Here is a 16,227-nt window from a genome sequence, read left to right on the forward strand (position 1 = left end):
CAGAGGACGGTGTAGTAGAGAGGAGGATGTGGCCCCAAGCAGGTCGGAACCCTGGTCCTGCCGCTGACCTCTATGAAGCCGTTGGCTGTGGTTTTTTCCTGTGGTGCTGGAGAACAACACGGGTTCTGGACACTGGCTGCTCAGGCCAAAGTCCTGACCCCCCCCCCCCCCCAAGCCTCTGTAAAGTGGGGAGGTGACAGCACCCCCTGTCACTGCATGGCTGGGAGGACTGTGTGAGAATCACCTACGTGTAGGCCTGTCACAGGCCTGCCTTGTGTGTGCCTTTTTGTGGAGGTGTCGTGCACAGTGAGGTGTACTCGGCACACGTGTGGGACTTGACAGCCTTTTACCTGTCACATTCGGGCAGCCACCTTCCAGATCCAGAACATTCCAGCTTCTTGCAGTTGACAGCCCTGCTTCGCAGAGGCCACTGCGCTCTGATCTCCCTCGCCGGAGCTTGGCGTTGCCTCTTCGGAAGCTGTCGCGTGTGAGACTCTCATGTGTTTTGCTCTCTGGCTTCTGTGTAGACGGCGAGGCTCTTCCACCCGCGTGGCGTGGAGCTCCGTTCTTTCCTGTGCTGTGGTCGGTGCTCCATTGCAGCACGAATATGCCACCACTGCTTCACCCATCCAGTGTTGCCGGGCGTGGAGGCCGTTTTCATTTTGGGGTGGTCATGAATAAAGCCTCCGTGGATGTTCTGGAGTCCTAGTGGACGTTGGTGTTTGTGCTTATTGGGCCCATACCCAGGAGTGGAATTTCTGGGGCCCTGGGTGTGCATTTGTCAGCTGGTCACTATTTTGCCACAGTGACATGGCATTGGACATGCACTGCCCAGGGCCAGTGAGGCCCCAACATGAGAAGGTGAATGGGGAAGGTGCCCGCCTGGCCAGCTGCCCACACATCTGAGGGGCGGCTGCTGGGTCAGCAGTTTCTTCCTGGGGCATCATTGTCCTCAGCGATGACGGGCTGAAGTTTTAAGGTCTAAACACACACCTTATTCCAAGCCCTTAAAGGGAGGGTCATCCTTCTCTGCCTTCCAGGCTCCGCAGTGAAAGTGGTGAGACCTGTTGCTTTCAGTCCATCAGGGTCAAGGCCACCAGTCCTACCTGGACCTTTAAGAGCTGCCGGGGTCAGTGCTGGGACTTCATTTTCTACCACAGCCGGTCTGAGTGACGCAGTGGCATCCCTGGGACAGTCAGCATTTTGCCTTCTAATTGGCATGGGTTTATTCTTTTTTTAGGAACCTTGGTAATGGATTGCTTTAATAGAGGTTAAGTCACATTTTTAGGAATTAGTATTGTTTCCATCTTACTCCAGAAGACTACCCCTGAGTGAGCGTGGTTGTCTCCAGGGTGTGAGTCTGTGAGTTCTCACCCTGGGGTTGAGAGGGAGTGCTTCCTGCCAGAGCCCTCACCGCCTGTGCTCCACTGAACCGCAATTCCAGGGGACTTTTCCCACGAGCCGGGGGTGTGGGTCTGTGTGTTCTCACCCCCGGGTTGAGAGGGAGTGCTTCCTGCTGGAGCCCTCACCGCCTGTGCTCCACTGAACCACAATTCCAGGGTGCTTTTCCCACGAGCCGCGCACTGTGCCAGGCACCCCGGGTATATCCCCACTTCATCCTCACAGTCACCTCGACCCAGACACGCTGGCTCTGTGCCATGGTGTGCAGCCTCTTGCTGCGGCCCCGTCGCTAGTTCCAGATGGAGAATGTGCAACTCAGAGTGGTGCAGTGGGCCAGGTCAGTGCCAGCTGACCTGGGCGGTCTGCCTGATTCCCGCCGGGTTTCATAACCAGCAAGTGTCCCGTGACACGTTGCTGGACGTGGCCTGGCAGAAACGCCCCTTCCTCTGAGATGGACGTCACGCCGGCGATGAGCTGCCCCAGGAGGATTCTGCTGACTGCTCCGGCAGGCTGACTTTAAGCTGGCAGTGTCCTTCTTGCAGCGTCTCTTCTGAGAGCCAGGTTTCTTCAGTCTCTCTCCATGGCTACCCTTTTTCTTTGAAATGGAGTTCTTGGCGGCAGGGCAAGGGACAGGGAGCTCTTTATGCCTTGGCTCATTCTCTAATGACTGTTCCTCCGACTCTCAGTGAAGCCCCGCGCCGCGGGTGCACCACACCCTCCCCATGGGTGGTAGCGCGAGGCCGGAATCAGACCCACATTGCTGCTGCAGGGGTCCCCGCACTGTGGGGCCCAGGGAGGAGCTGATGCCCACACCAGTGGTCAGAGAACATTTTCTTTCAAGGTTTCTGAAGTGCTGCATTAAAGAAATTAAATCATCTTTTCACTGTAGGACTTTTCAGAGGCTCTAATGTGGGAATTTGCTCTACAAACCTCCGGAGAGGAAACGGCCTGCAGCGTTTTCCTGATGAGGACCAAGGCACCTCTAGGCGACAGCTCAGGGCTCTGATTGAGGAGGAGCCTCCTTATCGTCTGGGGAGAAAGTGGCAGGGGTGGGGGGCTGGGGAATGGCCCCTCAAGACGTTAGCCACATCAGTGACATGCCGCTGTCAGGTGTGGTAAAATAATGGGGCAGGGTACGGCAGGCATGACGGAATCTCGCCTCTGATGAAGTGGGCTTCCTGCCCAGTGCAGGGCTGTCTGGAGACCAGAAGGGCCTCCCTGCGCTCCCAAGGGCCAGCCCAGAGGCCAGCTGACGGGCAGCAGGAAGGGAAACAGGAGCCCATTAGGCCTTGCTCCTCACAAGAACGATGTTCTGAAATACGTGTTTTACTTCTTGCTGCTGTTAAAAATTAACCACAGCCTCTATGAAGACCTCACGTCTGCATCCCAGTTCCCTGGAGGAGCAGGGTTTGAATTCAGGATCTCCACTTGAGAGCTGAGCACGCTTGGGCAATTCCTTAACCTCTTAGTGTTATTTCCAGACAAGGCTGATGTCAGCCTTGTCATGAGCATTAAGTAAGGAAGGCCACGTGTAAAAAGTCCCCAGTGTGTGCCCAGCTTGGAGTCATGTCCAGTAAAAGGCCCCGCCTCTGATGGGCTGCTCTGCTCTCTGCACTTGTCTTCCAGGACCTGGTGACGATGGTGGAGCAGCTGGCCAGATTCCTGGGGGTGTCCTGTGACAAGACCCAGCTGGAAGCCCTGACAGAGCACTGCCACCAGCTGGTGGACCAGTGCTGCAACGCTGAGGCCCTGCCCGTGGGCCGGGGTATGTGCCCCACCCCGCCTCCCGCCCAGGCGCTCCCCGCCCCAGCCAGGCTGCTTTCTCTGCCTGCTTAGAGAGCCAGGTCTAGCTTGTTGCCCTCCGTGCTCTCCTTTTCCAGCAGTCCGTAGCTGGCCATGGTCTGTGCTCTGTCGGCTGGTGCCTATGGATGGCACAGAGCTCATGGAGTGACGGAGTGCCCTGCCCGCTGGTGTTTGCATTGCCTCCAAGCAAACAGTGTGTGAATGCGAAGAAGTGCGTTTCAGGTTTTGTGGGTGGGATGTTTCTGAGTGGGGGGGTCTACTCCGATGGCCTGAGATCAAACGCCTCACAGAGCAGATCCAGGAGATGGGTTTGGTGCGATGACATTTCAGAGCACAAAGTGTACTAACAGGTTTCTCAGTCTCTAACTGACTCATGGGAGAGTTCAGTGAAGTGAGCGGGAAGTTAGGAGACACCGTTTTTCCTCCTTCACTGAGTGGACGCTGACCGAGCATCTTCTGGGTGCAGGCAGCACACACGGGGCCTAGCTCCACCTCGGGGCGGTGAGCTTAAGCAGACAGTACCAAGCTACGCCGCTGCACAGAGGGAGGCCAGTTCCTGCTCTTGGTGGCAGGTGACAGTGGGCATGAGGCAGCTGGAGATGGGGACAGTGTTCCTGACAGGAATCCTCCCCAGATCCACCTGGGTTGCTCCCCCTGTCCTTAAGGGTGTGTGGCATTTGACCCTGATGGTGGAGAGCCCAGGCTCTTAAATCCCAGGGTGCTGGCCTTGGCCATAGGAGGCCTCCTCTTGGTGAGTATGAACCTTACGGACACTTGGTGTGTTGGGCACTTCCTGGGTTGAGGAGAATGTTTGAGGGGAGGGCCCAGAAATGTGGATGGGTCTTCAGCAGCAGCCCCCATAAAATGGAGTGGGAGATGCCTGGGACGGATGAGAGAAGTGGTGGGCTGCAGCTCAGCTCTGCTGCCCTCTGGGAACGCAACTTAGGTCAGGCCTTGAGCTTCTGCGGCTTTTTGTTCTCTGAAAAGGGGCTGATCATGGCTCAGGGTGGTTCTGAAGGTCAAGCGCAAAGCGCTGTCTCTAAAGGCAGAGCAGTGGACTCCTCAGGAGGAAGTTAACTGAACCACAGTCCCTCTCAACTTCTTTCCTGGCTACATCTTCATAAATATTTATTATTTAACATTTATTTGCTCTTTTTTAGTTTTGCTTTTGCTGTGTGTTGTTATCCTTGGATGTGACCTTCTCCAAAATACCCCTTTTGGTTCATGTGTGTGGCGAAGCAGCGTCGAGAACATACTGTGTGCCCATATGCTCCTTCCCTTGGGTTTGCTTTATCATAGTTTACCTTGGTTTTGCTTTATTTCAGTTCTTTGATTTGTTTTCTTTTAGCACATTGCCTCTTTGCTCGGAAGATCTTCTTGAGTTGGTGAGAATGCAGGGCCGAGTAGCCAGCTGCATTGCTTAGATTTGATTCATGTCACAGCATAAATTGTCTTGATTCCAAATCCTAAACCAGGTGGGTGACTCCTCTGACGAGCTCTCAGCTGTCTCAGCTGAGAAAAATAATCATGGGAAAATATAGTTTGGTTGCTCTAGTAGCTTCTAATTCTGTCCCTTAGGTATCTTCAAAGGGTTACAAGAACAGTTTTTCTTGTTTTTTTTTCCCTCTCCAACACTGATAGATAATTTTTTGTTACCAAAGAGAAAGTCCATGTTACGGTGGGTATTTGAGCTCAGCATTTGCAGTGTTGCAGTTTCACACCTGAGGTCCTGCCTGGACAAGGACCACCGTTAATAACAGAGCTAGTGAAGGACGTTTGCTAGAGACAGAGCTCTGATCTCAGAGATGCTGACAACAGAAAGAATTCTAAACGAGCAGTTCTTTGAAAGCAGGGAGCCAGTACTCGGGTGATGCGCTCACAGTCCCATAACTGGGAAGTTCGGAATCCCCGCTCCAGACATCTTCATAGCCACCGTTGCTATTGGACTAGACCAACCTAAGATTTTATGTTAACAAAGACAGTGGGAGCAACGACTTCTCTTGTCATGTTGAGCTCTCTGTCTTTTGTTTTTCCAAAGCCTTCATAGTGCCTGCAGTTGAGCCCACAGCTCAGCCCTCCATTGTGGCTGCCAGGAAGAGGCCTGGGTTTCTGACCAAGCCTAGGCTCGAGTGGCTGGGGGCTGTGCCCAGACTCATTTTATTGTTGACTCAGGGAATTCTCACTGCAGTGCGTATTTTGCCTCTAGTCTCTAAAGCTAGCTAATACTACCACTATTTTATTCACCTTAAATTTCTCCCCAGGGTTGGCCAGGGCAGGCTCCTTGAAATCTGCATCTTTGGCGCAGCCAAGAGGGCTTCCTACTTGCTGTAAAATTTTCTGCACTGTGGATGGTTTTTTTTCCCTTTCAAATGCTCCCGAAGCCAGTGACGCCTTGGTGGCGCTGTTGAGCTGCGAGTGGATAATGCCGTGGGGAGTGCCAGAGCTGCCTGCGATGCCCAGAGCAGTATACTCCCGCGGCAGATCATACTCACTCCTGGGATGTTTATTAAACACCTGCCACGTGCCAGGTGCCGTTCTAGGTGCTGGGGACTCAGCACCGAACAGGAGTAGAGTCTCTCTGGCGGGCCGCAGCAGGGGGTGCGGAATGGCACCAGGAGGTGGCTGTGGCTCACTGCGCTACAGCCTCAGAGGGAAGCTGCTTCAGGTCACGTTCTGCTGCATCCAATAGTTTCACAAATGTTAGGGGACCCACCTGGTTTGTAGCTCAGACGGCCCTTCCTGCCCCCATAGGCCAAGTTCAAAGGGACCCAGGAATAGATCTGGAATGTTCCAGATCCATTTCCAAGGCTTCCTTTAGTTCAGTAGCTGGCCCGACAGCAAGTGGCCCCAGCAGTTCTCTTGTTTGCATTTCAGGAAGAGTTGGGCTGTGGAAGGACATCTTCACCGTCTCCATGAACGAGAAGTTTGACTTGGTGTATAAACAGAAGATGGGAAAGTGTGACCTCACGTTTGACTTTTATTTATAATAACAGAAGCAACAACCTGCATGCTCACAATACCCAGACACTCTACTAGCCAAAAGCCCTGTATGCATTCATTTATTCCTTGCTGGACAAACTCTGGAAGCAGCGTGTGAAACAGCGGGGGAAGGGAAGAGCGGCGTGAGCGGAGGCAGTGTGATGATTCCCAACCCAAAGCAGCTGTCTCGCCTTCAGAACGTGCAGCCTCTCCATGTCTGATTACAGTCAGTCTCCACATTGCAGTTCCAATGGCCTGGACCATAAGGATAAAGCCTGTAATATATGCAACTAGAATGTCTGCCTTTTCAACCCCGTATTAGTTATTGTATTTTATAGAGCTTTTCACTGGAAATCTACATAAATGTCAGTAAACCAAATAAAAGTTCATTTCCAAGGGGAATCAGGAGCGAGCCACACCCGAATGGTAGAAAGATCTCAGGGTTAACTCTTTATTTTTGTAGTTTTATTATCTAAGGCACAGCCATTCTGTTCTCACTTGGTTCTGAGATAATGGTGAGAACAGAGGATGAGTTGGGTCTGTCGGGGGGAATCTGGACACTTGTTTATTCTGACGGAGTTCACTTCTTCAGAACCTTCCTGAAATAAAGCAGAAACCGGTCACTAGGTCTTCAGAAAGGATGTCCCTCTGCCAGAGACTTCCAGCGGGTGGCTCTAGAGGCCCTATAGAGAGGAGCCCGCGGGGCGTGTGCTGATGGAAGTCTGCTTGGTGAGGCAGGCAGGTGGGAGTCTAACGCAGTCAGGAGCATTTGCATGCAGTGGGTGGAGAGTCGGCCACAAAGGGACCAGTTGCGCTCAGAATTTGAGCTGAATTCCGCAGCCTTACTTTGTTTCCTGAAGTGATAGCCTACTTATGCTCCCAAGCAGATGCTTAATAGTAAATTTCTAAAACCCCCGGGTCTTTATCGTTCAGTTTGTTCTGTGCACCTGAGGCGCTCAGCCGTGGGAGGACCATTTTGCGAGTGTAGCCCTGTTTCACTCGGATCAGGTTGGCACGGCCGCCTGCATGTCTGTCCACCTCGTCCCTCCGTGTATCTGAGGGAGTAAAGGTGAGGTCTTTACTGCTTCACTGCCTAATTTTCTTGCCCAAATTCGCTGAAGCGATGGAGAGACGGGGGCCAGTAGCCAGCCAACCCCGTGGGGACCGGGGTTGTCTGTCATTTATGTGGCTGGGAAGCACCCAAAGTGGTGGTCAGGAGGGTCGCCGCTGTGGAAGGGGTCTCCGTTCTTGGTGCTGCATTTGAAACGGGTGTAGAGAGAAGCTTGTGTTTTCATTTGTAAAGGGGAGAAGCGTGGCCAGGCAGGTGGCACGTGGCATTGCACGGTGGGCTCGGCAGCACCTTGCCTGTGTTTCTGAGGGAGGCTGCTTTCTGTGAAATTTCATTTCTATTTTTCTATTTTTAGTACTGTATGGATGTTACTGAGCACTACACATGATCCTTCTGTGCTTGCTTGCATCTTTAATAAAGACACGTTCCCGGAATTGCGTCAAGCATTTGTGCTTGTCGGGGTAGAGGGGGTCCCTGCAGCGGTGCCTTCGGTGCTTGGGACAATATGACTGTGGGCCCCACTGACACCCCATTCCCTGGGGTTGACAGCAGAGGGAAACAAGTCCCTGTTGCGCTTTGATGAAGCAGAATTCAGACTTTCCAGGGTTCACTTCTCCCCATTATTTCACTCAAATTCAGACTTTCCAGGGGGTCAGTTCCCCCACCATTTCCTCATTCACCTCTGATCACTTCTATAAACGGGGGTGGAGGAGAAAGGGGAAAAGCATGGGAGGATGTGGGTGCACCTGTGGGCCCAGGTGTTGGGACCTCCCAGTCTTTGCCTGGGAGCCTTGTGTTCAGCATTGCACACTGTGGTGCCCGAGGCCGGCCCCTCCAACTGCGCTTCCCCACTGGGAATTCCAAAGTCTGTCTTCCTGATTTCTTGTGGAAGGAAAGTCCAGGGCATTGCTTTCCTTGAGAAAGCTCGAGCCTTCTGGGAAATCATGTTTATTTTCAAATGAACTACCTCTAGGTCTCAGGTGAAATCCTAGAAATTATTTTGGCACCTGGAATTAACACAGACACTGGGTTAATCAAGTATCCAGTCTGCTGTGCCCTAGAGGGCTTGCCCTCTAGTCATTTATTAACCACATCAGTCAAGCAGCCAGGATGCAGTCAGTGCGCCTGGAGTCCAGGCAGCGCCCATTTACCCATGTCCACTCTTCCCTGTGTGGTGGGTGATTCACCTCACTTCATGGTGTCAGTCATTGGGCTGCACCTGCTCCATGCCAGGCACTGTTCCCGGCACTGTGGATGCGGCAGGGGGCAGAGAAAGCCCTGCTTCTGTGGAGTTTGCATTCCAGTGGGGGAGACAGGCGACAGAACCCAAGGTGAGTTCAGGCCCAAGCGTGCTCTAAGGGGATAGGGAACATGCCCGTGGAAGAATGGGGGGGCCTCTGAGGAGATGGTGCTGAGCAGTGGGGGCCTGGCTGCAGCTGGGTGGGCAGTGTGCTGGCAAGCACTCGGTTTTGGAGGGGTGGCCACGAGCCAGCTGGAGGGTCTCACAGGTCATGAGATTTCAGCTTTTGTACTAAGATAGGGAGCCATGGGAGGGCTTACTCAGGAGAACGCCACCTGCTTTGCATTTTTAAAAGCTCTCCTGGCTGCTGTGTGGGTAGACTGCAGGGACAAGAGCGAGGGGACCTTTGTCCCCGGCTGTGAGTTACTCCATCCGCAAAGTGGGGTGGGGACTGTGAGAGCATCTGCAAGGTTCCTTAGGGGTCTGCAGTCACAGGCCTTCATGTGCTGGTTTCTGAGCGTGGTTCCAGCTGTGCTCACCTGGAGCTAAGGCGGGAAAAACAAGCCAAGGCAGAAGGTGCCGTGAGGACTGCCAGGGAGCCAGGGTGAGGAGGAGGGAGCCATCGGGCTGGCAGTTGCCTGGGAGTGCGGGTGGGATTTGAGCTGCGTTCTGAGGGTGAGGGTCACCTGGACAGGCAGGGAACAGGAGAGAGCCCTGGGCAGCCCCCAGCCTAGTCCTTATTTTACACAACAATCCACCAGAGCATTCCTGAATGTCAGAGCCCTCTAAGCGTAAGCCAGTGGTTGCCTGGCATTTTGATTTCACAGACCAATTGAGATTCCAAAAAGTATTTTGGGGACCAACATAGCATTGCCACACACACACACACACACACACACTCTTCTTGCCAAGCAAGACCCTGAGCTCTGAAACGGTAGCCTTCAGCTGCTGCCCGTGCCTGGGCTGGGCACGCCTTGCTGTCCTCCTGGCTCTGACACCAAGTCATTTGGAGTTCACTTGTTTTCACTCCACCCCCCAGCTCTTCATCTGAAAAGGGATCAGCACAGATTCCACGGCTCTCTGACCTGAAGCAGGTATGTCAGTTCCTCCGGTCCAGTGTCACGATTTACACAGTGGTGATCGTCATTGTCCTGCTCACGTCAGAGGATGGTTCTAACAACAGTGACGCTCCTTTGTGAGCATAAATAAAACGAACCTGTGCTGGCCCTGCCCCCGTGCCGGCCAGCCAGGGCTCCAGGGTGGCCAAACTGCAGTTGCCAGCGGATGGTGGGGAGGTGCGTGAGCCCTGCTAGGTGGGCATCCACAATGTCCCCAGCACTGCGGAGAGACCCCCTCAGGGACAGGGGCTGCCACGTGCAGGCCCTGTCGTGGGAGATCTCAGTGGAGGTCGGTTTTTCCCACCTCTCTAGGCCGCGGGGCAGTGGCGTTTGTGGTGGAAGGAGGTAGGCCCTGTCCTGGGAGATCTCAGTGGAGATCGGTTTTTCCCACCTCTCTAGGCCGCGGGGCAGTGGCGTTTGTGGTGGAAGGAGGCAGCCTCAGGTGTCTGGTGGCTCTGCCTGGCCAGCTCTGTTCTCCCATAGAGTTTGGCTCCATTCCTGCTCATTAACAGCCTCTTCCGCTCTTTACTGGACAATGTGCATTTTAAGACAGGGACGGCCCCTGGGTCAGGTGGCCCAGCATGATCCAGCTGAGGAACAGCCTCTGTGACATCCCTGGCAAGGGACATCTTGTCCCTGGTAAGCTCACCAGCTCCTGGGACAGCCCCTCCACTCTGAGCCGCCCTCTGCAGCTGTCACCCCAGCTAGGGCTCTCGGAACCATCACTTCCCTCACTTGAGCCGCCCAGCCCTGCCTCCTGTGCTGGGCGAGTGAGTCCCTCACGCTCCCCAGCGATCCCTGCTTTCCTCACCGCCCCACCTCAGTGTTGTGTGGCTGTCTCCCTTGGAGACAGGGACGTCCTGAGAGTGGGGGCTGTACCATCAGTCTTTTCCTACTGTTCCTGCTTGGCCCATGGAGGCTGCGTCTTCCCAAACAAGACCCAGGCTGGGTTCCTGTCTCCTCACTCTGGCCCCCACTTCCTGCCATTGCCCCCACTTCCTTAGTGACGTTTCTTTACTGCCAGTGGATCAGGTCCCGGTCCTTCCTACAAGTGCAGTCTTGCTCATGGTCTTCCCTATGTCCGGAACATCCTTTTCGAGGTCACTGGCTTTCCAAATCTAGGCGTAGCTGTGTTTCCAGTGCCCTTCCTTCTGCCCTCCTTTCTCTGTCCCATGCCCAGAAATGTGCCCATAGAGCTACTGAGACCCTTCCTTGGTACCCCCATCTCTCCCTCTCTTCCTGCGTCTCTTGGGCATTTAGAAGCACCTGCTCTGCAAGGCCCTGTGCTGAGTCCTGGTGACCTGGCCTTGGTATTCTCCCCCTTCTCATCGAGTTCTCCTCCATTCCATTTCCTCGGGGCTCTGCTCTCGGCAATTGCTCACGTCCTTAAGAAAGGAGGCCTGGCAGGGAGCAGAGGACCTGGGCTCCAAAGTCCCGGCTTTGTCCCTGGCTGACTGCATAACATGGGAACGTCCCCTGCCTTCTCTCAGCCTGTCTCCATATCTGTCATGTGGCCTCCCAGGTTTCCTCTAGTTGTCAGAGTCTCCAGTGGATGGCTAAGTGAGCTTTCCTGGTGTCCCTGGCAGCATGCTGCTTTGCCCGTTTAAACACACACCTCCATAACAAATGGACAAACAAAAGGGGCGGAGCAGACAGTAAGCACCGCAGAGATTCCAAGCGGGGGCTTCAGGGAGACTGCTTAGTGTGAGAAGTAGGCATGAGCCGGGTCTGGAAACGGGGCAGGAGTCAGGGAGGGCACACACCAGGTGGGCAGAAACAGAATACGCCCAAATGAGGACAGAACCCTTCCCTGCCAGGAGTCGGGCGCCAGCTCCAGTGCCGCTCTGCCCCTATTTGTGGGACTGTAGGGAAGTTCCCTTTCATCTCATGATGAAGAGGTCACAGACCAGGTATCCTAAAATTCCACCCAGCAGGAGCATGCTGTGCCTCTTAAGTGTGGTCACATTGTCCAGCAACTCAGCTCCAGAGAGGAGCTGATGGATGTGGGAGATGCCGGCTTTTCAGTCGATGACAGGCCCGGCCGGCAGGAGCAGAGACAGCCCAAGGCAGAAGCACCTGCCACCCAGCGTGGGCCACGGGCACCATCTCCAAAGCGTGCTGAGCCTTTGCCAAATCCACACATCAAACGACAATTTGATTCTCACACTTGGATCCCTGAATGCTAGCTGGCACTGACTGTCTGAGCTGCAGCCCTTAAATCTGTCTCCTCACCACTGAGGAAAGGAGTCTGTGCTCTATTAAAAGCATTTTTTAAAAATCAGAGAATGCTAAATGTGTTTGAAAAATAAAAATCGACCAAAAAATACATTTTATCCCTCTTTAGAGTTGTTATCTTTACATATATTCATGGTGCTGGGCACCAGCTGGGAATGCAAGTCTGAAGATTGCGTGAGCAAGGCCCCTTCTGCAGAAGCAGAGACTGCATCGGAGCCAGCCGGAGACTCTTCCCCAGTCCATGCATCCCCAGACACTGAAGTGAAGGGTTAGGGGCCTTTTCCCTGGGTCTTTCTGTCTCTCAGGTTGACCCTTTACAATCCGTAGTACATGCAGTTCCCAGATGGGTAAAGAATCTCTCAGACCCAGTTGGTGGCCTAGCACCCATCTCACTGCCCGAGAACCACAGCTGTCTGTGCCCTCCATGTCCCAGATATGCACTTCCCGCTGCCTGGGTTGCCATTCCCCGACTTGACCCGGCTTACAGTGATTCAGTGCGGTCGGCACGATCTACTCCAAGACGCCCCTGGGCAGGGTCCAGGCACGATCTACTCCAAGACGCTCCTGGGCAGGGTCCAGACACGATCTACTCCAAGAAGCCCTCTGCCAAGGGTAGGAACTCGGAGCTCCACTTTTGGTTAATATTACACCTCCCTTAACATATCCTGGATACACAGCCATCTGCCCGGAAAGCTTCTTGAGGCTAGGGCCATGTCTCTCTCACTTTCCTTGGCATCAGGAACTTAGCACAGAAGCAGTGCTCCGTGAAGCCTGATGGCTGGAGAATTCCCAGAGTCTGAGGGATCCAGCCTTGCCTTGTCACGTCAGCTGTGTCCAGCTGCCTCCACTGTCTATGCACTTGGAAGGCCCTCTCTGGCCCAGCCACACTGCTCACTCTGAGACCTTGACCTGCACTTCCAACATTCGCTTCCCTAACTGCTAGGGACCATTCGGCCCCTTGGAAAGCCTTCCCCGTAAGTGCTTACTCAGGAAAGAAAACTTGAAAGCAGTTAGCGAATGCAAACCGATATACCATTACGGGGAATCATCACTCTTTCCCAATTCAAGGCTCTAACTCCTGGCACACTTCTAAAGAAAAGAGATACGTGTTTCTGCGTCCCGTCTCGTGATGGGAGTGAGGATATGCCAGTCAGTCCTCCTGTGGGCTAAGGAACTGTCTGGCCTTCTCTTCCTCCACAGAGTCCGGTGTGATAGAGACACAGGATAGAGGCAGCCACCACCCATTGAAAACCAGCCTGTCTGCCGGATCTGGCGACCCCCCTAAGGTCTTTGGTAAAAACTGAGGCCTAGTCGTGTCCAGGATGGCGGTGAGCTGGGATTCATTCACAGCCCAAGGCATGTGGTGGACATGGATTGGCAGCACTTACAGTTTTTACCAAAGACCTCAGGGGGCTCGCCAGATCCGGCGACAGGCTGGTTTTCAATGGGTGGTGGCTGCCTCCATCCTGTGTCTCTATCACACCGGACTCTGCGGAGGAAGAGAAGGCCAGACAGTTCCTTAGCCCACAGGAGGACTGACTGGCATATCCTCACTCCCATCATGAGACGGGACGCAGAAACACGTATCTCTTTTCCTTAGAAGTGTGCCAGGAGTTAGAGCCTTGAATTGGGAAAGAGTGATGATTCCCCGTAATGGTATATCGGTTTCCATTTGCTAACTGCTTTCAAGTTTTCTTTCCTGAGTAGATATTTCTAGCCCCAAGTAGGCCGTGAGCAGAGCCTGTGCCTCATTCATCCCTCTATTCCCATACTGTGCATTCGTTCCTAACAGGTAATCCATAAATGCTTGTTACCTAACTAAAGGCAAATTAAATGCTAAACAGCACTAATGACAAGCTGTTGCAAGATCCCGGCTCTCAGCAAAGAGAATTACTTGTGGTTGTCAGGGGCCTGCCTGTTGCCCAGGTGTAGGGAACATGCAACTATTCCTTCCCAACTGCTTCTCTATTCCAGAGGTGGGGCATTCTTCTAAGATTGCTGCAAAATAATGTTTGGGAGGCAGGTTTCATTAAAATTCTTTTTTGAGACAGAGTCCCACTCTGTCACCCAGGCTGGAGTGCAGTGGCGCAATCTCAGCTCTCTTTAACCTCCACCTCCCAGGTTCAAGCGATTCTCCTGCCTCAGCCTCCTGAGTAGCTGGGATTACAGGCGCCCGCCACCAAGCCTGGCTAATTTTTGTATCTTTAGTCAAGACAGGGTTTCACCATGTTGACCAGGCTGATCTCGAACTCCTGACCTCAGGTGATCTGCCCACCTCGGTCTCCAAAGTGCCGGGATTATAGGCGTGAGCCACCGTACCCAGCCAGGGTTCATTAAAATTCTAAATACCAGTGTTCAACACCACGGAATCTTGTTCAGGAGCAACATAAGTGGATTTTATTCTTGTTTCCATGAAAGGAAACAACCAGTAGCCATTAAAGGAAATTAAGAGCTTAATAGTATATCAGTCCCTTAAAGGGGAATGAGAACATGCCTAGGTGCTTTGCTGAGCCTGTGGAGAGCCACTCTCGGTGGAGCATCCTCAAATAGATCCTCAAATGGCCCCCTGTTTACAAGTCATCATCAATTATTTGTAGTGACAATGTTTAACATGTGCAATTTAGTTTCTGGCTGATTGAACTAAAACGAGCAGCTGCGTCATCTGTCAAGGTAAATATTCGAGAGAGAGAAAGCAGCTATTTTAGTAAAGAAAAAATAACCACAGTAGCTTTTCCAAAAGAGCTACTTATACCTCATTTATTTTTATGTCATATATTTTTTTTTTCCTCCTCAGGACAGCTGAGGAGAGTCCTGTCTCCATTTTATAAGGCTACCAAAAGGACAGCAGTCAGGGAAGCAGATTTTTGAGAGGGAGAGACTCTCCGTTTCCATGTGGACGCGCTACGCATCCCTGCCACGCGCTTGCTCTTCCTCCCTTCTTTATTAATAGACATGGTGGAAAACAGTACTTAACTTCTTCGGGGCTAATCAGCCCCTGCTGTTTCTTTCTCCACATGAAGGCATAAGCTGCATTCATAACATCATCACTGACGCCTGTGAGATAATTACAGGCTTGATCTTACGGCCCAGTCTCTGAGGTGTATAGAATTGTGGTGAAAACCAGCTCCAAGCCCCCAAAACCTGCAAGGTGGGCAGAGGGTGATTGCCACACAGCTCTCCACGATCCCAGAGCTGCTTCTTGAATACTGAGGGACTGAGCCATCTGTTGCAAATAAGTGTAAACATATACTCTCCAACTATTCATGGTTTTCTTTTTCAAGATTCTCATCAAAGGTCTTGAGCAGCAGACTCATGCCATGGGTGTAAATAGTAGAGATGGTAACGGTTCCTTGGGAGGTGAGTTTACTGGCTTCAGTGATGCTGAATGGTATCGAGGAGAAGGTAGGAACCTCACCCCCCAAATCCAGGCTTGAACCTGTTGGAAGTGGACCCACTGCAGGGCACCTATGGGTACCATCAATGTCTTCTGGAAAGTTTTTTTTTTTTTTTTTTTTTCCAGAAAAGAACAACAATCTCCTCCTACAAACTGTTCCTTGGGGCCACTGCCACATTATACAACTCTGGTCTATTCCATCAAAGATCAAACCTTATTGAATAGATTTTAGGGGTTCATCTAGATAATAAACGAGGGAAATTTCAGTTTCTGTAAAAATTAAATCTTCACATGGAGGTGAAACATTTCCTGGAACAAGGGAAACCCTTTGGATTGAAGATGATCTTTAAGGAGAAAAAAAAGAATCACAAAACTTCATGACGGACTGATCTAATCAGTCATTTCAACACATGGAAAAATTGTCCTTCGGTTCAAGGAAATAAGCAAGGGTTTTGAGTTTCTGGGTTCTTGGCTACATTGATCCAGTTGTACACCACTTATGAGTGTGTCACTGGTTTTTTTTTTTTTTTTTTTTTTGAGACAGAGTCTTGCTCTGTTGCCCAGGCTGGAGTGCAGTGGCACAATCTTGGCTCACTGTAACCTCTGCCTCCCTGGTTCAAGCAATTCTCCTGCCTCAGCCTCCGAAGTAACGGAGATTACAGGTGCCCACTACCACACCTAATTTTTGTAGTTTTAGTAGAGATGGGATTTCACTATGTTGGCCAGGCTGATCTCGAACTCCTGACCTCAGATGATTCTCCTGCCACAGCCTCCCTCCCAAAGTGCTGGGATTACAGGCATGAGCCACCGTGCCTGGCCTGCTTCACTGTTGAGAGCAGGCCAGTGCAAAACACATTAAGGTATTCCCCACTAGAATTCCATGTTTGCCCACGCAGTCAGACATTGGCCAGGGTTTATCACCTAAAATTATCCCTCAGGCTCTTTCGAATTGAAGATGCTTCCAGGACTGAGACAATACATTTCTGTT

General features: G+C 52.3%; 1 protein-coding gene across 2 annotated transcripts in view; it reads left to right on the forward strand.

Moving 5' to 3' along the window:
- The window catches only part of SULT4A1 (sulfotransferase family 4A member 1), a 36,431-nt gene extending 29,288 nt beyond the window's left edge, over window positions 1–7,143 (forward strand). The window contains exons 6-8 of one of the 2 annotated variants that reach the window (XR_493812.3): window positions 3,028–3,166; window positions 4,553–4,679; window positions 6,079–6,184. Coding sequence is in view for 1 of the 2 variants with exons in the window: in XM_007976032.3 (XP_007974223.1) it covers window positions 3,028–3,166; window positions 6,079–6,191 (252 nt within the window). In the remaining variant the exon portion in view is untranslated. Of the gene's footprint in view, window positions 1–3,027; window positions 3,167–4,552; window positions 4,680–6,078 lie in introns of both variants that reach the window. The other variant, XM_007976032.3, reaches the window with a different exon arrangement.
- Window positions 7,144–16,227: the final 9,084 nt, after the last annotated feature.

This window comes from Chlorocebus sabaeus, chromosome 19 (genome assembly GCF_047675955.1).
Source record: "Chlorocebus sabaeus isolate Y175 chromosome 19, mChlSab1.0.hap1, whole genome shotgun sequence".
NCBI classification, from domain to species: Eukaryota; Metazoa; Chordata; class Mammalia; order Primates; family Cercopithecidae; genus Chlorocebus; species Chlorocebus sabaeus.